We start from the raw sequence: 25,638 nt of genomic DNA on the forward strand, positions 1-25,638 counted from the left end.
ATCCGCCATTCCTTCACACTGGGACGCAGTCATGCGCGGTACAGTTCAGATGCCTCCACATTGTGGCTGGGAAGGCCTCTTCTATCAGAGCACTCTCTTACTAGTTCGTTTCGACACTATGCTGTTCACAGTTGATACTGACTACTCTTCGGGGATGCATGCTAGACTGACTTATGCTACTACCTCTCCGCACCTTGTCTACCCCGATGCTCGCTGGGAGGCCATACGAGTAGTTGGCTCCCGCGGGAAGCGTCGTCGTGTTGACCCCCGTTTCGCTTCCGCTGATGCTGCACTTTGGAGGCTTTGGGTGTGGGAGGGTCGTGCCCTATCTCAGCTTTATTGGGACCCAGGAGAGTGGCATTGGCCTCACTCTAACCCTACCGGCGCACATGTATCATTCTTTGAGTATACAGTCAGAATTGGAAGATTCGCATTGATGAGACAGCACCGAGAGCAGCCCACTCGTATGTGTTTCTGGTTACATTCAGGTCTCTCACACGCCTATCTACGGCAATTTTGGTCAGCCATCTGGGATTTACATGTGGCTCGTCGTATTTCCTTTTCCCTTTGGATGATTGCACATGCAGGACTTCCAGTTGGGACTTGGTTAGCTTCTATGGGTCACGATCCGTTATGTACTCGATGTTCTTTGCGCCTACCTGAGTCACCTGCGCATTGCCTTTGGTCATGCTCGTCTTCTCATGCAGTTTGGCTAGCAGTTGGTTTTTTACTTAGCAAAGCTGGAGTTCAGCATGGATTTCTCACTTGGGGATCTGTTTCCTGGTTGATGCCGATGCCCGGACCGCATCTTTTCTACGAGGGCTCAGACACAGATCCAACTCTTATGCTTACCGCGACTGGTTACAGACGAGGGACTTTGGCTATGTTACCACAGATTGCTTGGCAAGGAGATCCTCAAACACGTGATGAAATCTTCTCAGTAATCACCAGCATTGCACTCTGGAATGTTTGGAGAGCTCGTTGTCTTCATATTCTCAGTGCGGCACCGCAGCTCCTTCAGGATACCCTCACTGTCATTTGGCTGGACATCATTCACACCCTCATCTGGCAGTGGGATTCTTCCTCAGGCACATCTAGAGCAGTCGAGGCTCGTCGATTTGATTTCCTTCGGCGTTGGGCAAGATCTCCACTCTTCTTCACACTTACAGGTGGACAGATTACATGGCATTATGCGCCTCCTCAGTGGTTTCTCCTCCACTCATCACACAGACCACCATGAGATTGTACTAGTCGAGTTGTCACTATAGTGGCTCTCATCCTTACATTCAGCTTGTACACCCCACGTGACAGGGTATTTTGGCATCCGTTGGGGATTCTATTGTACTCAGTAATATAAAGCCCTGATTTTTCCAAAAAAAAAAAAAAAAAAAAAGAGAGAGAGAGAGAGAGAGAGAGAGAGAGAGAGAGAGAGAGAGAGAGAGAGAGAGAGAGAGAAGAAGAAGAGATGCATGATCACGTGGCATTATGGCCCTCCATGGTGGTTTATTCATCATTCTTCTTAGTTTCCACCTAGATGTACATACAGCCCTGCCACTGATCATCTATAGTTTGTACTTCATCTAGAAGACAGGCTCTCTTGAGCATCTCTAGAAGTCTCTCTGTACTCAGTATATAGCAACTGTTCTTATTATAGAGAGAGAGAGAGAGAGAGAGAGAGAGAGAGAGAGAGAGAGAGAGAGAGAGAGAGAGAGAGAGAGATGAAATGAAATGTTATATTAACGTCTTCAAAAGGCCATAATGACCTATGAGACCCGAAAGTTACAAAGTGGTGGATCTGATACAAAGTCAGAGTAACAAAATGACCTGACAACAGTACAAAACAAAGATATATACTATGGGGTCCTAAGTTGGTCGATGTGAGTGAAGCAAAAACTAAGCAGAAAAAATGGGCGGCTTGTTGGGATAGCTGAATCACAAGAGATCTAGCATCGGTCGTTGGCGACTCTCATCAATTTCCTCCATGGTTAGTAGTCTGACCGGGCGTCGTGCATGCCTGGCCAGCGTGCTCCGAATTTTCTGTCGTAGCCTCCATCGATGCTGTGTAGTTCTTCGCAGTCGCGGGCGCCTGGATTTCCCCAGTTCAATCGCTCGGTCAATCAGTGTGCCTCTGGTGTGAGACGAGGGGGAGCTCTGCTGTGGGAGTGGCTCTTGCGGCTGTCCCGTGTCTGCTCTGAAGAAGTCTGTGATCCGTCTTTGAGACTGGCTAGCCTCGCCATTCATCAGGCTATCTCTGTGTCTACGCAGCTCGAGCAAGAACAAACCCATACATCTTTGATCTTCGTATCCCATGACTCTTGAGAGTGGTCCAAAACCCTCTTTGAACAAGCAATGGAAGCGGCCTCGTATCTCGTAGTAGACGTGGCAGCGGCATGTATAGTGTAGCTCTGTCTCGGGTTCCATGTTACACAAGGGGCATGTCCTGTCCTCTGTTGGTACTCCGCTGTATCTCCCAGTCTCAATCCGCAACTGGTGAGAAGATGTGTGTAACTGGCCAATAGCACATCGTATCCCATGAGACAAGTGGGTATCCATGTATCTGGGTCTCGCCACAAAACCATCTTCCGTAAGCTGGAGGAGGTGGTCTTTGTAGAAAGCCATCTTCGTGCCCAATTCCTGTGCTGGTTGTATTCATGTCCTCCTGGTGTCTAGCTGGGTCAGGTCTTGGCGGATGAGCTTGGTGATCTCTGACTGTGTAAGAGTGAGAGATGGTGCATCCAATGAGTTATGGAATGGTGGCAACCTGTCTATGTTGAACCCATGTGCCTGAAAACATGATGTCATCTCCCAATACCAGCATGTTGTATCTCCTTGTATGGCTAGCTGTCGAGAGGATTCAAGTGCTATGCGAGCATATCTGTCTCTAGGAAGTGCCCATGTGCGGTTTATGAAGGAGACTGATCTGGTTAGCGCCTCCACCACAAGTGGGGGGGCCGCTAGCTCTGCTCGGATAATGGCCCGTGGTATTGATGCCTTGGCTCTAATGAGCCGCAAGATCATAGAGACGAGAGGTTTCTCCATGTTCCCCCATCCGTCTGAGTGACCCGGCCTCCCGTGGTGATCCAGTGAAGGTCCCCATATCTCGGTTCCATAGAGCAATGCTGAAGCCACCAAGGTGTCACAGAGAGAGAGAGAGAGAGAGAGAGAGAGAGAGAGAGAGAGAGAGAGAGAGAGAGAGAGAGAGAGAGAGAGACCTGCTGGCTGCCTTGCGAGTACTTGCTCGACTTGCTGGTTGCCCTGCGCGACCTGCCTGCTCCCTACTGCGCTACCACGCGCGTCCTGCCTGCTCCCTGCTGCGCTGCCTGCACGAACCCTAAAACGTCGCCAGCAGCCTACGCGCACCTGCTGCAGCCGCAAGAAAACCTAACAACCCGAAACTGCCAGCCCTGCGCGAACCTGTAGCCAGTCGCGAGCAACCCTCCACGCGCACCTGTAGCCGCACCCTCCTGCCTGCGAAACCCTAATTTCCTGCAACCCTAATTTCCTGGAAACCCTAATTCCCTGAAACCCTAATCCGCCAACCCCACCTGTTTCACACCTTCCCCGTCTGCATCGTTCTGCTACCTGCAAAGGAAGGAGAGAAAGAGAGCGAGCGTGAAAGCGTTCAAGCTTCACTATTGGGTCTTGCTTTTCCCGTTTGCCAGTCTCGCCTATTCTTCATGGCGGCTTTGCCGGTCTTGAGTGCCACACACAGCGCTCCATCACCACTTGCCTGTCGCGTAGATTGTACTGGTGACCTGTTGACACGCATTGACTCCAAAATTCAACACTTGGCATAGCATGCCTTGGTTGGCCGGATGATTGGACAGTCTCCACCTCGCTCTTCTATACGTGATTGGTGTCAGACTGCACTGGGCACTACTCAGGGACGGGTCTCGGAACTTACATTACTTTGATCGCAGAATGATATACTTGATGAGGTGGTATCCAGAGTTCACTATTGAGGAGTTTTACTGCCGACATCTTATTCCCAGATTCCCTCTGACGCTTTCCTTCCCGGATATGCCTCTCCATTGTATTGATGAGCATCTCCTTCAGATGATTGCTGCTCATTTTGGCACAGTAGTTCTAGGATCCTGCATCTTCTCCTCTGGTCCACCTCGCATTCAGGTCTTGGTGTTTGGGGATACTTCATTACCAGATACAGTTACTGTGGCTGTGCGTGATCGAGACTACTCCTTCCGAATGGTAGTCACTGGCCGCCCAGGACAGTGTTTACGTTGTCACGAGATGGGACATTTGGCGCGCGATTGCCCCACTGAGCCACGCCATCGGCGCCAACAACAGCCAACTCGAGGCACCCACACTCAGCCACGTGGTCAGTATCCACAGCCGGTTCCTACTACTACTACTACTCGAGCACCTCAGTAGCCTAAGGGTTCTCCCAGAGCTTCAACCCTCCATGTTCCTCCCTTTGCTTCAGTTCCTACTGAGACTGCATGGCAGACAGTAGGTCGTAACCATTCCTTCCGTCCTCGTCAGCAACCCACCCCGCAAGCAACCCCCAGTGTTAACTCTCCTGCTCCCTCACAAGTTTCCGCCACTCCCTTACCCCCAGCTTCTCCTCGCCATTCTTCTTCTTCAGCCCAGGATCACTTACCTTTGCTTCCAGCTCCTCCATCACTTGCCTTTCCCCTACCTGCTCCTTCCCCTATTCCTGAAATCCCTATTCCCATGCAGATGGATCATTCACCGTTGCTTCCTCTCCCTTTTCCTCCCCTCCCTCTCGCCCTTACTCCCCCTCCTCCACCATCTGGTCCACCCCCTCCCTCAGCTGCTCATACTTACTTCCCACGCAGTTTTCTCAGCTCTTGCCCTCTTTCATGGGGCACTCATCGAGCTGAAATGTGCGGTGACTCAGAAGGACCATTGCGAGTGCAGCTCTACCTTATGCACCACAAGCCAGGTTGTGTTCCCTCTTTAATAGGCAGTCGCTCTCAGCCTACCCATTCCTTTTTCCTTCCATTCCATGCAGCTCAGGAATGGTCCGAGGATCAGGTTCTGCATTTTGTGCATGCACAAACTATGGCTCAGCTTAATTTATGGTTGTCTACTTCCGCTCCAGATGTATTGTCTCCACACTTCCCTTCCTGTATTGGTGCAATGGAATGGAGTGATGTTTATGCTTGCTATTCATTGCCTATGATCATTCATGTATCCTCAGATGTGGTGCTTCCTATGTCTATGCGCATTTGGGGTGTCAAAGCTGCAACATCGGTCATGCAATGTAAACAAGTTGAGGTTCGTAGTTGGTGTAATGAGACGCCATATTTTAGAGAAGGGTTGCTGGTTGCTTTCCTCCCGCCAGAAACTCATCCCTTGGATGGCCCAGCTGCCTCCAAGAAGATGCGCAGTTAGTCAGATGCTTTACCAATTCTTCCATGCAGACTATGGATTTACATGTAGTTTCTTGGAATACTAATGGTTTACAGACTTCTCGGGTAAGAGGTTCACGTAAGCTTTTACTTCGCAGAGATTTACATGCTCATGTAGTAGGAACTGTGGATATATTACTAGTACAGGAGCATAAGATTGCCTCTCCCTTTGGTAATCTCATACCCTCGGGGGCTCACACTTTTTGGGAGCCTGCTCTAGGCATTCATGGACAGAGTTGCGGTGTATGCATTTTAGTGGGGCCACGATACTTAGCATCAGTTCAGCAGCATGGCATCCTTGTCGCTGGCAGAGCCGTCTATGTTTCTATCCGGATTCGGGACTCTACCATTGGTTTTATGTCAGTATATGCACCCACTACTCCTCGGGAGAGAGCTACTTTTTGGTTCTCTTTGGTTGCTGCTCTACCTGCTGTACTCTTGGGTTGTTGGAGGCGACTTCAACAACGTAGAGAGCGACTCTGATTGGCGATCGCTCACTCCTCCAGTTCTATCATCCATTTCTCCAGATGAGGTGCCGGCTTGGGATCGATTTCTTCTAGCTATTCAAGGTGTTGACGCTTGGCACATACCTTCTTTTGGTCACCACCCTGCTACACTTCATTACTCGTGGGGGTTTCAGAGACAGCAGGGACGACTATTAGAGTGACTTGATCGTTTTTACATTGGCCCTTGGGCAACAGCTCTTGGTGGATTTACTACTATTTGGCGAGGGACAAGCCTCTCAGATCATTTTCCCATCTCATTGTTTCTCTCTTTCACTAGATCCGCTACACAGAGACGAGGCTGCTGCATCCCTGACAGTGTTCTCACCACTGAAGTCTTGCAGCAGCAGATTCGTGACTTGTGGTCCACAGGTGATTCTTATTGTGGTCCCCCTGGAGAGTTCCTTGCACATTGCATTACTTAGTCTAGTATTTACTGCCGTGATCAGACTGCTAGTATTCATCGTCAGTTGAGAGTATGCGAGTCTGACCTCCACATTCCTCTTGGTTCCACTCAGCGCTTGCTTGAGGAGTGGCCTCAGGATGCTTACCTCGCTGCTAGACAGACAGAGCTCACACATGAAATTCGTCGCATACAGGAGGCTAGGTCCGAGTTCACTCATCATGCTTCAATATCTCATTGGATAGCTAAAGCTGATTGAATGAAGGACTTCTTCATTGCGCATAAAGAGCGCCCTCCTGGCACCACCCTCAGGACTTTGTGCGATGCTCAAGGAACACTTCATATGCATCCTGATGTTATTCTTGATATGTCTGCAGATTATTTTGAGGCATTGTTGACTGCTGATGTATGCACTACTGAGGTTTTACTTGCCCGTGAGCAGATTTGGCATCACACCCAACGTCGTTGTACAGACACTATGGCAGAGATCTTGTTGGCCCCATTCACACTTGCAGAGCTTCATGCTGCTATCGAGAGTCTAGATCCATCTTCTTGTCCAGGCGAGGATGGCCTCACTAGAGCTTTCTTTTTGACCTATTGGGATGTATTGCGTACGCCATTGCTTCGTGGTTGTCAGGATATCTTTGCATTAGGCTATATGCATCTGGATCTTTGTTCAAGTCTCATATGTCTTATTCCGAAAGGGCACCGGTGACACCACTCAGCTTCGCCAGTGGAGACCTATTACCCTACTCCCTTCGGTCTATAAGATATTAGCGTTACTGATCAGCCATCGCTTGCGACTGTTCTTACCAGATATTTTTCACACTTCTCAGACAGGATTTGTCATGGATAGATGCATTGTGGATAATATCTTCACTTTTTATGAGGCAGTAGAGTGGGCCAGAACATCTTCTGAACCTCTCGCTTTTTTGATCCTTGACTTCGAGAAAGCATACGATCGTGTTGAGTGGGAGTTTCTAGAAGGATCATTAGCCAGGATGGGTTTCCCTTCGAGATGGATCTCAGGCATATCCGCTCTCTTCAGGATTGCCAGCAGTGCTATTACTATTGGTGGTCGTGTCAGTCGCAGTTTTCAGCTCTCTCGATCTGTCCGTCAGGGATGCCCTTTAGCAGCATATCTGTATCTGTTTGTGGGAGAGACTATGTCCGACTTTCTTCGTGCTCAGACTCATGCATTTCGTGGCTTGACCATGCCAGTACCTTCAGCTCCTGACCTTATCGATCATGAGTTTGCTGATGACACTATGCTGATGTTGCGCTATTTGCTAGCAGCTCTTGATGCCATGCGGGGAGCCCTGGAGGATTTTTGCATTGCGAGTGGTGCACGCATTAACTAGCATAAATCCTATGGGTTATTGGTTGGCAGTGATGACGTACCTACTTGGGGGGTAACTGATGGTTTCACATGGCTACAGCCATGTCAGACATGCAGATATCTGGGCTTCCAGGTTGGATTTGACGTTTCCTCACAGCAGCAGTTTGCACCCGTACTACAGTCTATTCGCAGGAAGCTTTGTCATTGGTCTTCACGTCATTTGTCGTTGGCTGGCCGTGCATTGGTCTCCAACCAGGTCATTCTGGCTACAGTATGGTATACGGCCTCCTGTTGGATGCTACATTCTGGAGTGATAGCTCAGCTCCGCAGACTCGTGCGGAACTTTTTATGGAGTGGCACAGATGGGAGTACTGATACTCGTGCCCGAGTTTGCTGGTCCACGATTATTCGCCCTCGACCAGAGGGTGGCCTTGGCATTATTGATCCAGAATTACAGAGCCGCGCCCTTCTTACCAAGCTTATTGTTCGGGGTCTTTTTCCCGGCCAAGAACCTTGGAAGATGCTTCTTCAGGCCGCTCTTTCCACAGCGACTCCGCGCCGCGGCACTAGAGATGGCCATACTTGGCATACAGGGTATCGTTTTCTCTTTACGGATGCCCCTTTATTCACCAGCACTCTCTCACCCTTCATCTGATCACTCCTTCAGATTTGGGTCTCCATGCGAAGGGCTATCATACGCTCACCTCCCTCATGTCGTGAGGAGATTGAGCGCCAACCTCTCATTTGGAATGATGCAGTTCTTGATTCTTCGGTTAATCCACCCCGTCAGCTTGGAGAGAGGACTCACATTGATTGGGCTGCTTGGGACACTGGCCCTGCTGCCTCTATGCGGTTGTTTCATGAGACACGTATGCTGGATGCAGATTTTGTGGCAGAACATTATGACATTGGTCGCGGGGTGACAGACAGACTGCTTGAGATTGACTCCGCCGTTCCTTCACAGTGGGATGCAGTCATGCGAGGCACGGTTCAGATGCCTCCCCATAGTGGCTGGGAAGGTCTCTTTGCTCAGAGCACTCTCTTATTAGTTCGTTTAGACACCATGCTGTTCACAGTTGAAACAGACTGCTCTCAGGGGATTCATGTTAGATTGACATATGCTACCACCTCTCCGCACCTTGTCTACCCCGGCGCTCGATGGGAGGCCATACGAGTAGTAGGCTCCCGTGGGAAGTGTCGTTGTGTTGACCCCCGTTTCGCTTCCGCTGATGCCGCCCTTTGGAGGCTTTGGGTGTGGGAGGGTCGTGCACTATCTCAGCTTTATTGGGACCCAGGAGAGTGGCATTGGCCTCACTCTAACCCCACCGGTGCACCTGTATCATTCTTTGAGTACACTGTCAGAATTGGAAGATTAGCATTGATGAGACAGCACCCAGAGCAGCCCACTCGTATGCGTTTCTGGTTACATTCAGGTCTCTCCCACGCCTATCTACAACAGTTTTGGTCAGCCATCTGGGATTTACATGCGGCTCGTTGTATTTCTTTTTTCATGTGGATGATTGCACATGTAGGACTTCCAGTTGGGACTCGGCTAGCTACTATGGGTCATGATCCGTTATGTACTCGCTGTCCTCTGCGACTACCCGAGTCCCCTGCACACTGTCTTTGGTCATGTTCCGATGCCCGGGCCGCATGCCGATGCCCGGGCCACATCTTTTCTACGAGGGCTCAGACACAGATCCAACTCTTATGCTTTCCTCGACTGGTTATCGGCGAGGGACTTTGGCTATGTTTCCACAGATCGCTTGGCAGGGGGATCCTCAGACCCGTGATGAAGTTTTTTCAGTCATCACTAGCATTACACTATGGAATATTTGGAGAGCTCGTTGTCTTCACATTCTCAGTGCAACACCACAGCTCCTTCAGGATACCCTCACGGCCATTTGGCTGGACATCATTCACACCCTCATTTGGCAGTGGGATTCTTCCTCAGGTACCTCTACAGCAGCCAAGGCTCGTCGATTTGCCTTCCTACGGCGTTGGGCCAGATCACCACTCTTCCTCACACTTACAGGTGGCCAGATTACATAGCATTATGCCCCCCCTCAGTGGTTTCTCCTTCACTCATCACACAGACCACCATGAGATTGTTCTAGTCGAGTTGTCACTATAGTGGCTCTCACCCTTCCATTCAGATTGTACACCCCACGTGATAGGCTATTTTGGCATCCATTGGGGATTATATTGTACTCGGTAATATATAGCCCTGATTTTTCCAAAAAAAAAGAGAGAGAGAGAGAGAGAGAGAGAGAGAGAGAGAGAGAGAGAGAGAGAGAGAGAGAGATATGAAAGTTATATTAACGTCTTCAGAAGGCCAGAATGACCTATGAGACCAGACAGTTACAATGTGGTGGATCTGATACAAAGTCAGAGTAACAAAAATGACAAAACGAGAGAGAGAGAGAGAGAGAGAGAGAGAGAGAGAGAGAGAGAGAGAGAGAGAGAGAGAGAGAGAGAGAGAGAGAGAGAAATGTTATGAAATGTTATATTAACGTCTTCAGAAGGCCAGAATGACCTATGAGACCAGACAGTTACAATGTGGTGGATCTGATACAAAGTCAGAGTAACAAACATGACAAAACGAGAGAGAGAGAGAGAGAGAGAGAGAGAGAGAGAGAGAGAGAGAGAGAGAGAGAGAGAGAGAGAGAGAGAGAGAGAGAGAGAGAGAGATATCACAATTGCAGGATTCTAGATTGCTAGGAGAAGTGCATATTTGCTTGTTACGAACACTTGTGAAAGATGTGGAAGATGTGGCCCGAGCCTCTGCGTCTGGATTAGGTTCAAATCAATATGCTCCTGCCTTTTCGGGTGGGGGACACCCTCTTCTGGTGGAGGCTGTAAGTATACTTAAATCATTTAGTTCTTGCCCATTTTCTACTAATACCTGCTGCCATACAAGCTTTTTACCTATAAATACTCTAGAAAATTCTAGCTTCAGACTTTCATCTATCTATATTAGTTGATTGAAAAGAATTTTTGCAGTCTTTTAGCAGTGCTCTGTGCTGAAGCAGGCTTTTGCATGGGGCTTTGATATATGCGAATGGAAGCAGCACTTGAATCCGCAGACATGGCCTGAAATTTTACGCCAGTTGGCCCTTGCTGCTGGATATGGTCCTAGGTGGAAGAAGCCTAATGCAGAGGCTGACCTTCCATGTGATGATGAGGTCAGTGTGGACTTTTGTTTTCACCTGTAGGTGTTAGTGGTTTCTTGGTCTATTCATGTGAGCACACTCTCGACTTCTTTTGCAGGGGAAGAATAGCTATGACATAGTAAATTTCTTACGCTCTGGTATGGCAGTGGAAAAGGCAGTTTCCCAAATGCAAGGGAGAGGTGGATTTCGGAAGCGGAAGCGTCACAGACTAACACCAGGAACTGTCAAGTTTGCTGCATTCCATGTGCTCTCAATCGAGGGCCAAAGTGGGCTGTCAATCTTGGAAGTTGCTGATCGTATTCAGGTTTGAACCAGTTTCTGTTCAATTCTGAACTGATTTATCTAGAAAAGCTAATACTACTGTCTGCATCTTTTAGAGGTCGGGACTTCGGGATCTTACTACCAGTAAGACACCAGAAGCGTCCATTGCGGCTGCGCTTTCCAGGGATGCAAAGCTTTTTGAGAGAGTTGCACCTTCTACATATTGTGTTCGGGCAGCGTTCAGGAAGGACCCGAAAGATGCTGATAGTATTCTACAAGCAGCAAGAGAGAAAATTCACTTGTTTGTGAATATAAACAATGAGGAAGAGGACCCTGAGAAGGAAACGGAGTTTGCTGATGAGGCAGAAAGGGAGGAGGATTCTGACGAAGATGTGGAGGATGTAGAGGGGGATGACTTGGAGGGACCATTGGTTGAGGAGGACACATTAATGTGTAAGGACATTGATACGACATGCAGTTCGCTCAATGAAAATGGATGTATTGGAGTAGATCTTCCCTTGCAGAGTTCTCACAAAACCAATGTGGTGAACCAAAGCATGATGCTGGAAGATACTCATGGCAATGTGCTAGAAAGTGTAGACCAGGACTCTTGCACCTCTGACAGCAAGATTCCATCCAATGGTGTGTTACCTGAAGAGTCTGAAATTGATGAAAGTCATGTAGGTGAGTCCTGGGTTCAGGGTCTAATGGAGGGGGATTACTGCGATCTGAGCGTCGAGGAAAGGCTGAGTGCGTTGGTTATTTTGGTTGAAGCGATCAATGAAGGCAACACCGTCCGAGTGGCTCTAGAGGTTGATTCAAGTTTTGTATTCATGCAGAATTTTCAATTGATGCAAGCAGTTTTATTGAATTTCTCTAATTTTGGTCTTTTCAGGAGCGCCTAGAGTCAGCAAACTGTTTAAGGAGACAACTATGGGCAGAAGCACAGCTAGATAGGCGACGTTTTAAAGAAGAACAGAACATGAGGCCTCAATTGCTGTCAGATGAAGCATGTAGAATTGATGCAACCGGTAATTTAGAAGGTGAACAGGACAGTCTGTTCCGTGAAGAGAAGGTGGACTCCATACTAGATGCATCGACAGCACAACCTGAATGGGGAGGTGAATCCTCTGCGATGGAAAGAGAAACAACCATGATGAGAGTCAGCTCTAACCAAGAGCTTCATCCCGGCGAGAAGTCCCGTGCTCAGATGAAAGCAGAAATTGGGCTGAAAGCGGAGGAGCTCTATCCCTACAGATTCATTCCTTTGGGCTTTGACCGCAGATACAATCGGTACTGGCAGTTTGTGACAAGTAATAGTAAAAACGATCAGAGTTGTGCAAGGATCTTTCTTGAATCATCCACCGACGATGACTGGCACGTAATTGACACAAAAGAGGTTCTCTCTCTCTCTCTCTCTCTCTCTCTCTCACACACACACACACACACACACACACACACACACACACACACACACACACACACACACACACACACACACACACACACACACACACACACACACACACACTCGCGCACACACACACACATTTACTAGCAAAGTAGTAGTAAGCATGGTTATGGGGCATAGATATTACACATTTTACACACTATGTTTTTTTGTTTATCCATGGTGCACAAAGACATGGATACTTTTGTCCATGTCTCATAGGCCAATGCGGCCTCTTGAGAATGTTAATATCACGAATCTTCTCTTTCACAGGCTTGAATATTTTCTCTAAAACTTATTTTGAAGCATGCTTGTGGTAAGCCTGGTTATGGAACACAGATAGTACACATTTTACACACTTTGGACAGAGACGTGGATACTTTTGTCCATCATTTTGTCTCTTAGGCGAATTTGGCCTCTTGAAAATGTCAATTTTAACATTTTTCTCTCTGAAGCTGGAATATTCTCTAAGGACAACATTGGCTCTAATGGATTCTCTCTTCTTTCTTTCTTTGTCTCGTGTTGAAAGATAACAACACAGTGGTTGGACATTTGAATCCTCCCTTTAACCGGAAGCCTTTTAATCTCCATGGTTGAGATGCTGAATCTTGTGATTGTTCTCAGGACATTGTCCTCTCCATTTTATTCAAACAAAATGCATTGGACTAATGCTCTCTCTCTCTCTCTCTCTCTCTCTCTCTCTCTCTCTCTATGTGTGTGTGTGTGTGTGTGTGTAACAGACTTGGACACTCCAAGTCAAGAATCAATCGCGACAGCACCAAATAACCACTTCAAAACAATTCACCGATCACAACAGATTTGCACTGGCTTGGTGGAGTTCCGTGCCTAGAGATATTTGCCCCACAGACTGGCACTCCTTTCGATATTTCTTTTTGTATTAATAATCAATGTCAGAGTACAAGAGCGGTTAGGGTTTCACTCTCAGACTCTGCGTCCAGATGCCCTGAGAAGTGAGGCCCTCACCGCATATTTAAATGTTACAAGGGATGCCCAAAAGCAGAGCCCCAAAAGCTTGAAAGCAAAAGCAGATTCTTTCTCTTTCTCAATGAGAGTAAAAATAAAGCAATTCAACTCTCTCTCTCTCTCTCATCCAATTCTTTTCGTAGCAAAAAGCCAAAAGCTGAGATTTGCGTCGCTAAAAAAAAACAAAAAAAAATTTATTATTATTATTTTTTTCCCACCTCCGCGATTTTCGAAAATTAGGGTTTTTGGCAGAAATTAGGGTTTTTGCTGTCGATAGCCACGTCATCACTTTGTGACATACCCCCCTCTTGAAAGCATTGTAATCGACCGCGATTACGCCTGCAAAACCGACAAAAGCCATAAACCGTCTTAGTAGACGCTGACTGTTAGTACCTATGTACTAGGGACACACATCTAGCACATGTACCAAATCGATAGTCACATCACACGACATCACAGGACATCACTAGACATCACAAGACATCCCATGACATTCAACATTCATTCGGATCTTAGACCGTGATTTATCGGCAATGTAGCTAGCAATCACATCTAGGTCCAATCGGGATCTCATCGATGTCCGATTGACTAACCCCTATTGCAACCATGTCTATTCGAGATCAATCGGACCAAAATGCTGCAGTCATTTCGTCTATTAGTTCCTGCACTCAAAAGAAGTCAAGAACAAATCAGTATCATAATCAGGAATTCCATTTCATAAAGTCATCCAGCAGAATATTGTCAGCTCTCAGTATCCGTGAAGCTCAAAGAGACATCAGCGACTTTAGTGTCAAAATCAAGGCATCTGTTGACAAAGGAGCGGAGTAACTCTCCTCTTGTGCATCCCACTGCACCAGATCTTTGGCAAAGCTGAATTTCCGGGTTCCATTTGGAGTAGACTATGCTAAACGAAAGCATCAAGGTAAAGTTTCACAATCCAAGGAGTATCTGCTAGGCCCTCCTCCTCCATCCACTTCGCATCAAATGCAGGAAAGTTCTTGAACTTAACCAAGAACCGCCTTCGGACTTTACCTTTCTTCGTATCCCTATGTGCCAAAATCTGTTCAGGAACAAGGATCTCCTCGTTTTCTTCCACCTCGGGTTGCTCATCAGGCTCCCCATCATCAGGCACATCACCCTTAAAAGGTTTCAAGAGACATGGAATGCATTGTGAATCCTCCAAGTATCTGGCAGTTTCAATTGAAAGGAGACATCATTTATCTTTTCAGTGATCTGGAAAGGTCCGTAGTATCGCATACTAAGCTTTGGAAAAAGCCTCTCCTTTCCCTTTTTCTTTCGTAGGCGTACCTTCTCAAAACGTAAGAGCACCCAATCATTCTCCTTCAATTTCAAGTCGCGATGATGGCGATCCGCTGCCTTTTTCTCTCGTTCTTGAGACTTCTGCAAAGTCTCGTGAACCTTGGCAAAAGCCGTATCCAAATCTCGCGAATATTCATCCGCTTCAAATATCTAATCTTTCGTGCTCAGGAAGGATGGAACCTTCGCAGCACTTTCAACAATCTCAAATGGCGTCTTCCCCGTCGAAGAGTGTATCTTGTTATTGTAGGCAAATTCTACCAAAGGTAAGTTCTTTTCCCATTGAGTCTTCTGATCCGAGATACAAGACTTCAATAAATCTAAAACCACTGAATTGGCAATCTCAGATTGCCCGTCAGTCTGCAAGTGGAACGATGACGAGAAATGCAACCGCGTGCCAATGTTCTCCCAAATTGCCTTCCAAAACAAGCTCATAAATCTAGGGTCTCTGTCGGAGAGAATCGTCTCAAACGTGCCATGTAATCGGAAAATCATCGTGATCATTCTGTGTTCTCGGGAGATCAAAAATGAAATCCATTGCAATACTTTCCCAGGGGTGGGTGGGTATGGGTAAAGGCTGTAACAATCCCTCTGCCTTATGCCTGTCAAACTTGACCTTCTGGCATACTAAGCATCTGCGCACAAACTTTTCCACATCCTTTTTGAGTCTCGGCCAAAAGAAGTATCTCTCTATCCCCTTCATGGTGGTAGCAATGGCGCAGTGACCCGTAAAAGGTGGACAGTGGCATTCAGTCATAACCTTTTCCCTCAACGGCACGCACAACATGGTTTTTCTCATCAAGTAGCCTTCCCGAAGGGAGTATCCAACTATTGTCTCCCCATCCCGTATCCGTGTGAAAATATATGTGCAAAATGTGTATCTTTCTCATAAATCTGTGCTGTCATTTCCGGCCTAGAGAACAATCGGCTCTCGTAAGCAATGACATGGCCTTCTTGCATTAAGACCGCACCCAGACTAGGACCACAAGCATCACAAAATACTTCAAATGACTTCTGCAAGTCCGGCAAAGTCAAATCTGGTCCTTGTAGTCAATTTCTCTTTCAATGTTTGAAAGGCAGTCACCTCTGTGGATCCCCACGAGAAAGGGACTCCTTTCTGTATCAAGAATATGCAAAGGGGAAGCAACCTTTGCAAACTTTCGAACGAACCGTCTGTAGTACGAACACAGTCCCAAGAAGCTTTCAGTTTCATGGACATTCTTCAAATCGGGCCAATCACGGATAGTGTCTATCTTGGCCGGATCCATTTGCACTCCTGTTGCTGAGACAAAGTGTCCCAAAAAAAATGTATCTCTGAAGCATATGATCTCTGTGTTCTGCTTCATTCTTGGAGAAAACAATGGTATCATCAAAGAAAGTACCAACAAATAGCTTGTACTCTTGAAAAATCATGTCCATCATCCGGTTTAAATGTCGCAGGAGCATTGGTTAAGCCAAAAGGCATCACAAAAAAAAACTCCAATAACCCAAAAGTCGTCCGAAAGGCTGTCTTGTAGACGTCTCCCGGCACGATTCGGATCTGATAATATCCACTCTTCAAGTCAATCCTGCTAAAGCACGAGGATCCCTGTAACCTGTCGAGTATATCATTGATCCTAGGAATTGGAAATCTGTTCTTGATGGTGATTTTGTTGAGAGTGCTATAATCGATGCTCATTCCCCAAGATCCGTCTTTCTTCAAATCCAACAACAGTGGAGAGCAATATGGTGAAGTACTATGCTGGACAAGACCCTTTTCCAAGAGGTCTTTCACTGGGTTCATAATCTTTTCATTCTGTACTCGGCTCACACGGTTCGGTGGCCAGTTCGGTGGCGTGCTTCCAGGTATCAGGTCAATGGTCTGATCTTCAGGCCCTCTGAAAAACAATCGGCATGAGTGTGGAGAAAAATCTTGGCGTTCTTTTGATCAGGTCAAAACATATTCAACCTTTATCCATCATTCAGTTCTCTCCCAAAAGAATGAGTAAAGAAACTGAAGTTCATCAAGTACAATCTCTGAGCCCTTCATTTATCGAAGTCGCTTTCTCGGCCCGATAGTCAACCACGGCGTAGCTCTTGTGGTACCAAGGGATCCTAAGTAGAACGTCACTCGCGTGCCCTGAACACCTCTGTCATTGCAAACGAAGTTTGCCAATGCTCGGTGTAATGGCAACATTCCATCTGGGTGCCAGTCGAACTACCTCTGCCTGTGGCGTCAGTCTGTCGGGCGTAATTCCAAATCGAGCCGCCAATTCCAAGTGAAAAAAAGTTGGGCTTGGCTCCTTCAAAAGAGCTTCCTGATCCTTCACTTTGCCCCAAAAGTGGCAAAGTTTGTACTTTCATTCATTAGATTCGGTGCAGGTCCCACGCCATGTGGTACCAGTTCTGCTTTTCTATCTTTTCTATTTGCCTTTTCTGCCACGTTCCTCAGCTGCTCTTGAACTCTCAGGCTTGTCGTCGTCTTTACCATTCTGTTCTTTCTGTGCCTTTTTAGGGCACTTCGCGGAGATATGTCCATGTTCCCCGCATCCAAAGCACTTCCCCTCTCTGATGAAGCGAGCTCTCTACTCAGGAGTAAGCTTGGGTTGTGCATCCTTTTTCTCTGGATTGCCCTTTTTCTTTCTACTTTCATTCCCAGAAGTCTGTTCGGCTAAATGTGTCATGGCCTCATCTGTGGGGTAGGTCAGATTGCCAGATTGAATGGCAAAGCCCTGCTTCGCATGACTCATCAACTCCTGAATAGAAGCTGACTTCTGTTCCAAGCAGTGATCTCGGATCTCTGTAGGTAGACCCAAGGGAAACCGCTCAATCTGTTCTCTGAACGAGATCTTCTTGAATGAAGAGGCGGGTAGAAAAGAGCTCCAGAATCTTTCACAGTAAGCATTGATTGTATCTTTCTTGGTCATTTGAAGATGGTTCCAAGCAGCTCGTACATCTCGTTCATATTCTTGCGTCAACCAAGAAGAAATAAAAAGCTTCTTAAATTTCAGCCATTTAACTGGCGCAACCTTGTTTAAAAGAAGCGTGGACTACCAAGTACAAGCATTCCCCTTAAAGTAAGAGGCAGCTCTCCGAATCTTGGAGTGCTCTGAATAGCGTCCTCCCGCGAAAGCGATGTCAAACTGCTGTATAAAAGACAAAGCATTCGAAGCATCTGATATCCTGAAAAAGTATCAAACTTGATCGAGTGGCCACCTTCCTTAAACTCTCGGACTTTCTTGCTTTTATCTTCGAGAAAGTCATACTGGTTGGCTTTGTAAAAATTCTTCTTGTTCGCATAAAAGTTTCCGTCATCCGAATCTGAGCTGTCTGTAGACGAGTCCTCAGTAGAATTGTCAGTCTCTGGGCGAGATTTAGCCTTCTTTGCCTTTTTCTTGCCCTTTCCGAAGCTTTGTTTCTTACTTCGCTTTTTACCTTTTCTGTCTTCTTCGCTCGAATCTGAAGAGCTAGAAGTACTGTCAGAAGAAGAAGAAGAACTGGGTACTCCTTCAAATCGAACTCGCTTCTTCTGTTTCTTTGCCTTGTCAAAAGTCGACTGACGACCCAAATATCCCGGGAAGTCGGTGCTTTTCTTCTGCTTTTTGCCGTGCTTTTTGGCTTCTTTTGCGCGTCAAAAAGCTGAGCAATCCGTGCATCAACCACCTCTTGTAATTCCTTCTCTGTATACTATTTGTGATCAGAAGGTTTCTTGAGAGTGGGTTTCAGGGGTGGTGTAGTGGTTTTCTGCCACTGTGCATGCACTTCCTGAAAAGAAGTCTCGCTCATATATTTTGCCAATTTCGGATCCTTCGCAAAATTGAGCATCATCTTTGTTGCATCGCTGATCAATTGACGACGCTTCATCTCTCTTTGCTCTGCCTGAGTAGGCCGAGGCAGGCCATACTCTCTGTCTGAATCTTCGTTGTGATCCCTGCCCGCATCTCTAGATGCAGAGGGAGTCGACTGATCCTTGTGTGAAGCCATAGGTGCCGCGGAAAAAAAAATTTGGGGATCTGATTTCCCGTAGAAGAGAAATCGGCCGTGCTCTGATACCACTGTAACAGACTTGGACACTCCAAGTCAAGAATCAATCTCGACAGCACGAAATAACCACTTCAAAACAATTCACAGATCACAATAGATTTGCACTAGCCCGGCGGAGTTCCGTGCCTAGAGATATTGGCCCTAAAGACTGGCGCCCCTTTCGGTATTTCTTTTTGTATTAATAATCAATGTCAGAGTACAAGAGCGGTTAGGGTTTCACTCTCAGACTCTGCGCCCAGATGCCCTGAGAAGTGAGGCCCTCAGTGCATATTTAAATGTTACAAGGGATGCCCAAAAGCAGAGCCCAAAAAAGCTTGAAAGCAAAAGCAGATTCTCTCTCTCTCTCTCTCTCTCTCTCTCTCTCTCTCTCTCTCTCTCTCAATGAGAGTAAAAATAAAGCAATTCAACTCTCTCTCTCTCTCTCTCTCTCTCTCTCTCTCTCTCTCTCTCTCTCTCTCATCCAATTCTTTTCGTAGCAGAAAGCCAAAAGCTGAGATTTGCATGGCTAAAAAAAAACCAAATCCCCTCCCCCCCCCTCTGCGATTTTCAGAAATTAGGGTTTCTGGCAGAAATTAGGGTTTGTAGGAATTTTAGGGTTTTTGGCAGAAATTAGGGTTTCTGCTGTCGGTAGCCACATCATCACTTTGTGACACTCTCTCTCTCTCTCTCTCTCTCTCTCTCTCTCTCTCTCCACTGTCTGTTCAGAGAGGGTTTTGGACCATTTTCTAGAGTCATGAGATACGAAGATGAGATGTCTTGGATTGTTTCTACTAGAGCTGCGCAGACATAGAGAGAGCTTGCTGAGGACATTACGGGAGAGCCAGTCTCAAAGACGGATCACAGACTTCTTTACACGAGCCAGGGGACAGCTAGAGGAGTAGTCATCACACAGATCTGAGATCCCACCCACACCAAAAGTATGCGGATCGATCGAGCCATTGAGCTAGGCAGATCCAAGCGCCCACGACCGCGGGGGGCCTCACATCATCGACGGAGGTGGCAGTAGAGGATCCAGGCCATCCTAGCTCGACATGCAAGACGACCAGTCAGTATATTGACCATGGAGGATATTGATGAGATTCTGCAGCGACCGATGAGGGATCTCATTTGATGATTTGTATCTCATTTGACCCATCTTTGTTTCAACTTTGTATCAGCTAACTTATTATATCAGTCCTCACCCCATCACCCCTCCCCACCTATTTCGTCTCAGTTTCAGTTTTTTAGTTCTTTTTACTTTTTGTACTCAGACACTGTATCAGATTCACCAATTGTAGCTTTTGGTCTCATAGGTCACTTTGGCCTCTTGAAGATGTTAATATAACATTTCATTTCATTTCTCTCTCTCTCTCTCTCTCTCTCTCTCTCTCTCTCTCTCTCTCTCTCTCTCGGCAAGAAAAGGGAGGGCTTAGACCCTTTTGCATTACGTAAACAAGTAACAAGGCTTGTTGGCATTACATAAGCCTGTAGGCATCACATAATAGTGAAAAAAGCCCTGAGATATAACAAAGCCTCAAGCCATCCCTTGAACAGAACTATGACGTTCTTGAACCTGCGGAACATCAACGAGGAGGGGTCCAAGGCCAAAGATGATGCAAACACCACCTATCAAACCCGCATCACCATCCACCGGCAAAAGAGACAAGCATGCACACACGCACCTCACACATAGGAAAGCACCTGTTTGGAATGTGTTTGAAATGGATGGTATTTGTTTTGAACCTGTCTTGGTACCGATTTGAATTGTTTGACTCTGGTTTTAATAGTGGTTTCAATTATTGGTGATTTTACTCCCGGGTGGAGTAGTGAGAAATTATGTTTGAGAATGCTTGTTCATACTCATGGCTCGGACCCTTGTGGTTATTTGCGGGGGGAGTGCTGTTTGTTTTACTTAGGGCCCGGACCCTTGTGGTTATTTACGGGGGGAGTATTGTTGTTGTGACTCCTGGCCCGGACCTCGATGGTTATGCAGGAGGAGTATTAAGAAGTCTGAGCAGTGGTTACTCTCATCACCTCAAACAACGCAGGCTGCGGTCTGGGGGGCGTTTGGTTGTAAAAGGCCTATATATCTCCCGGCCCGGACCTTTTTAGGTTATGCGGGAGGAGTGATGAGGGAGTCGTTGAATATCTCCCGGCCCGGTCCTTGTTAGGTTATGCGGGAGGAGTGTTCATCGGCGGCTTTATGTTTCTATGTCTTGTAACATGCATATGTGAGCATTTGTGTTGCATTGTGATATGCCAACCAATGAATATTCCTATTTGGATGAGATTGCCTGGGTATGTAATTTTAGTGCATCAAGACACCCGTGGAAGATCACTACGGTCTGGGTGTGATGGCTAATTTTACTACGATGGAATATCAAGAGTTCCGATCTGGACGAAAGGAGAAGCTAACTCCTTGATCAAAAGAGCAGAAAGGAGAAGCTAACTCCTTAATAAAAAGAGCAAATTGATTGTCCCTCGGAATGTTTTTTTAGCTAACTTGAGTTGTTTTGCAGATATGCTGTAATTGCGGACGATTACTCTCTTTCAAGAAGGGGAGATGTAACAAACTGCTGACGTGTCAAAGCCCTGAAGAATGGAGTCAACTTGCAGATGTCGGCCGAGGGGCCTAAACCCTAAGAAGAACAAGTAACAAAAAAAGAAGTCCTACCAACTTATGGGGACCCCGTTCGATGGGGCCCCAAGTGACAAAGGATTAAAATAAAGTAGGACTTGCGCACACACAAAAACTGATGACGTGGCAGAATTTCGAAAATTGCACTGACATGATGATGTGGCAGGCTGTACGGATTTCTGCGTTTTGCGTTGGTTGATGACGTGGCAGGTTGTACGAATTTCCGTGATTTACAGTGGTAGCTTTTTGGCTTTGCTTTTGGACCATATGCTTTTAAGTTTGAAGGCTTTTTACTGTGAACTGCTTTTTAGGCCAAGTGCCTTTAAATATGAGGTTAGGGCTCATTCTCTGGCATGCTTCCTAGAGAAGGTGCAGAGTCTGGAGTACCGGCTTGTATTGTGTTGATGCAATATAAAGAAATACCGAAAGGGGCGCCAAGGTTTGGGGCCAATACTCTTTGGGGTGGAATTCTGCCACTCTGTGTCGCGTGTCGTCTCTGTCTTTCAGTTCAGTTGTTATTGAAGTGTTAAAAGTCTGTTTAGTCTGCTCTTTTCTATTGGCACGTGGTGCCCGTTTTGTGACATGAACCGGTGTAGATAGACCCTGTGAGGTGCATACATGCCCCACTACGGACTTGTATAATGCCATGATCCCCCAAATGAGCTCTGTGGGTACTCCCATCTCCTGTAGTCTGCGTATTAATCTAGCTCTAGATATTGTGTCAAATGCTTTGCTGAAGTCCACAAAGCTACAATAGATCCATCTCCCATTTGATCTGCCCTCCTCAATGATGGCTCTGAGTGTCAAGATATGGTCAAGAGTAGAAAAGCCTCTCCTGAACCCTGCTTGCCCGGCTACGCGTATCCTCTCCCTCTCTACCCATCTACTGAGTTGCTGCTCAAGAATGGATGCGTACAACATAGTAACAGTGAATGGCCATTTTCAAATCCTTGTTCCCCGTTCCCATCCCAATTTCCCGTTCCGAATCTCCGTTCCGTGTTTCAAACGTGAGTATCGAAACAGGGAATGGCATTTCATGCATGTTGCCGTTCCCCGTTTCCTGTTCCGATTTCCCGTTGCGGGTAACTATGGCGCACAACCGTGCCAATGTGTGTCCAATCATGAGAGTGCAAGAATTCCCAGGCTCCATAGGGTCTCCTAATTGGAACATAGGTACAATAGTAGATAGGCTCCAAGTATAAGGCAAGCCTTCACAAATCGCATGGTTAAACATAACTGCTAGAAGCTCTGCTAGTAGATCTCTGGCATGCATGAAACGCTCAGCCACTAAGCCATCATGATCATATGCTCTCCCAGTCCTCATCCTATCAATGGCCTTCTTCACCATCTCAGCGGTGAAAAAAGCACATGCGTGTGGGCATGGATCTGTAGGGTCGGGAAGGGGCGGCTGTCTAGGAACTGTGTACAAAGATGAAGTGTATTGGTCCTAGGTTTGTAGAGGTAATGGCAGGGGGGGGGGGGGGGGGGGGGAGAGTGCTCATGAAAGAGCCGCCATGCCTCACGTGAGTCCTGACTCAAGAATAGTTGGTATAGATCTTGCTCTAGTCGAGCCAAAAATGCCCTCTTCTTCCGCCACACTAGGCGTCGGAAGTCATGTGATTGTTTGTGAGTGATGTCCCCCAAAAGCACCTCCCTTTGAAGTCTGGCTCTAGTCTCGTGGCATTCCGGATCATACCAATTGATCTGCGGCATGCTCCCAGAACGGCGTCTCTGCTCTCGTTGAGTGTGTGGGTATGCCTCTGTTGCTGCCTCATGTAATACCTGTGTGAGTATAGTAGTAAGCTCCTCGTGGCTCCTCAATGCACAGCCGTCTGTATATCCCATCTATGTATACAGAGTTCGTCTCCCGAGTGAAGGTGTAGCGAGTAGGTGCTGTTGCCCGTTGACTGTGTGGTACATTAAACTGAAAAGAGATGTTCATCGACAGAAGGGCATGATCCACTGCCACCCCAACAGGTCTGGGTCCAACCGTGAGATCCTGGATTACTAGAGATGACGCTCGTCTGTGCCATGACATAATCCACTGTGTGGCTCCATGTCTGTATGGAAAGCATGTAAAATCTCCCGCAACGGAAAATCTCTGTAGGCCATTCAAGATGGCCAGTCCATGTGCAGTTCCCATGTCTATCAAGTGTCATCTATATTCAGTATGTTCCACATCCTGTGATAGTCTGGACAAACCCGTCTCTACAACATCTAGCTCTCTCAGCATCTCCTCTAAAGTATCATAAAATATTGTCTGGTGATGGGTAGTCCTAGCATTGAAGTCCCCTAGAACGATAATGTCACCATCTGTAGAGAACTCCCATATGTCATCATCCAAAATAGAAAAGGGGGATTGGCCTTTGGGTGATGCATAAAGTGACGTACTCGGGGGAAAGTTAGCAGACTAGCAATGTAAAGATATCTGCCCGTCTTTGCTCTCAATCTCACCCACATGTACCTAGCCTGCTCATCCTTGCGGGCTATATGTATCAATGGTTGTACCTCCTCGCTGAATAACATTGCCACTCCCCCTGATCCCCGCCCTCTGTGCTCTGATCGTGTCTCGTGTCTGCAGGCTGTCTCCCATCTGTATCCACTGATGTGAGGCATAGATTGCCCAGGGGCCTGATGTGTCTCAGAGTAGAAGATGAAGTCCCTTCTAGTAAAACTATCCTCAAAAGCATCCACATCAAGGCGCATGGATCCATTACAATTCCAAGTGGCAACTTTGAGTGTGGTCCCATAGGTCTCACACCGTCATGTGGAGCGTCGCTCCAGTCTTACCACTCTTCCATCTTGGTAAAAGGCAATCTTGCCTTTTTCCCTTGCCGCTCTACTCTATGGCATGACCTCCTGCATATGAGCGATCTGCGAGAGGGTAAGATCATCCCCGAGAAAGATGCCCGTCTTCTTAAGAGTTGGCCTTTTCTTCAAAAAGTCCTCGCTTCCATGGAGGGAAGACGAAGGATGAGTGCCCTTTCTTTCGAGGTTTCCCCATTGCTTCCATTTTTCTTGTTGCCCACTCTCCAAGCTCTTGTGTGCATCGGCTCATGAACCCCCATCAAAGCCACAAGTTCTTTTACCTCTTCATCCACATTATCTTTGTCTTTAAGGTCGCAAATTCTCACATGTAAAGCGCGTACACGTCTTCTTTGCTCCTCTAGTGTGAGATTAATAATAGTGGGTGTGGACGTGGATGTTATTTCCTTGCCTTTTTCTTTCTTGGCAACCTCGATCCATTTCTCGGCTTCATCTGCCTTTTGTTGAGTCTTTGTGATAACATCCACCCAAGAAGTCGTCATTTCTTTGTGCTGCTCTTCTAAGTTCTCCCTCTTTGATGGCCCGTACTTGCTCCTTGATCGTGTTGAGTTCTTCTATTACTGAGGGTTGCAATTCTCCCTCTTCAAGTGTGTTTCTTGATCGTGCTTCAACGAGATCCTTCTTGAGTGACGCAATCTCCTCATCCTGAGCCGTCATACGATCTTCCAGTGCATTTATCTTGCTTTCTTGGATCAACACGCATCCTTTGAGCATTTTTATTGTGCCCAATAGGTTGCGGTTCATCTTGTTAATGGTTTCTGTCATTTCTTCTTTGCACTTTTGGATGGCATCCTCTAAGGGGTCGATCTTATCATTCTGCTTCCTCATGCTTAATCGCCGCCAAAACGAGAGCCACTATGCGCACATATGTTTCCACATTATGCATACATTTTCTCTCGCATCAAGTATATATTTTCTGAATTTCTTCAATTTCTCCCCCCCTCCTCTGTAAGCGCGCAGGTTTTCTCCCTCTATGCTTTCTCTCTCTCTATGCGTGTAGGTTTTCTCTCTATCCTTTCTCTCTCTACGTTTTCTCTATCTAGGCTTTTTTATTTCTCTCTACGCTTTTTTTTCTCCACTTTCTCTCTCTACGCATGGGGCAGAGGGGGGGGGGGGGGTACGCTTTCTTTTTTCCCTCCACTTTCTCTTTCTGCACACGGGCAGCACGGGGGGCGCGAGAGGGGGGACGGGGGGGGGGGGGGGGGGGGGGCAGAGGGAGTGCGAGGGGGGGCGGGGCTGCAAAGGGGGGGGGGGGGGGGGGGGGGGAAGCACAAGGGGGCAGGGCAGCAGGGGGAGAGTGCGAGGCCGGGCTGCAGAGGGAGAGAGCAAGAGAGAGCGCGAGGTGGGAG

General features: G+C 47.1%; 1 protein-coding gene across 1 annotated transcript in view; it reads left to right on the top strand.

Moving 5' to 3' along the window:
* The window catches only part of LOC147437338 (homeobox-DDT domain protein RLT1-like), a 63,846-nt gene that overhangs the window by 13,022 nt on the left and 25,186 nt on the right, over positions 1–25,638 (top strand). The window contains exons 10-14 of the mRNA XM_086486887.1: positions 10,344–10,496; positions 10,671–10,823; positions 10,909–11,115; positions 11,189–11,884; positions 11,968–12,471. Of these exons, the coding sequence (XP_086343013.1) occupies positions 10,344–10,496; positions 10,671–10,823; positions 10,909–11,115; positions 11,189–11,884; positions 11,968–12,471 (1,713 nt within the window). The remainder of the gene's footprint in view (positions 1–10,343; positions 10,497–10,670; positions 10,824–10,908; positions 11,116–11,188; positions 11,885–11,967; positions 12,472–25,638) is intronic.

The sequence above is a fragment of the Adiantum capillus-veneris genome, chromosome 17 (genome assembly GCF_014529385.1).
Source record: "Adiantum capillus-veneris isolate H3 chromosome 17, ASM1452938v2, whole genome shotgun sequence".
NCBI lineage: Eukaryota > Viridiplantae > Streptophyta > Polypodiopsida > Polypodiales > Pteridaceae > Adiantum > Adiantum capillus-veneris.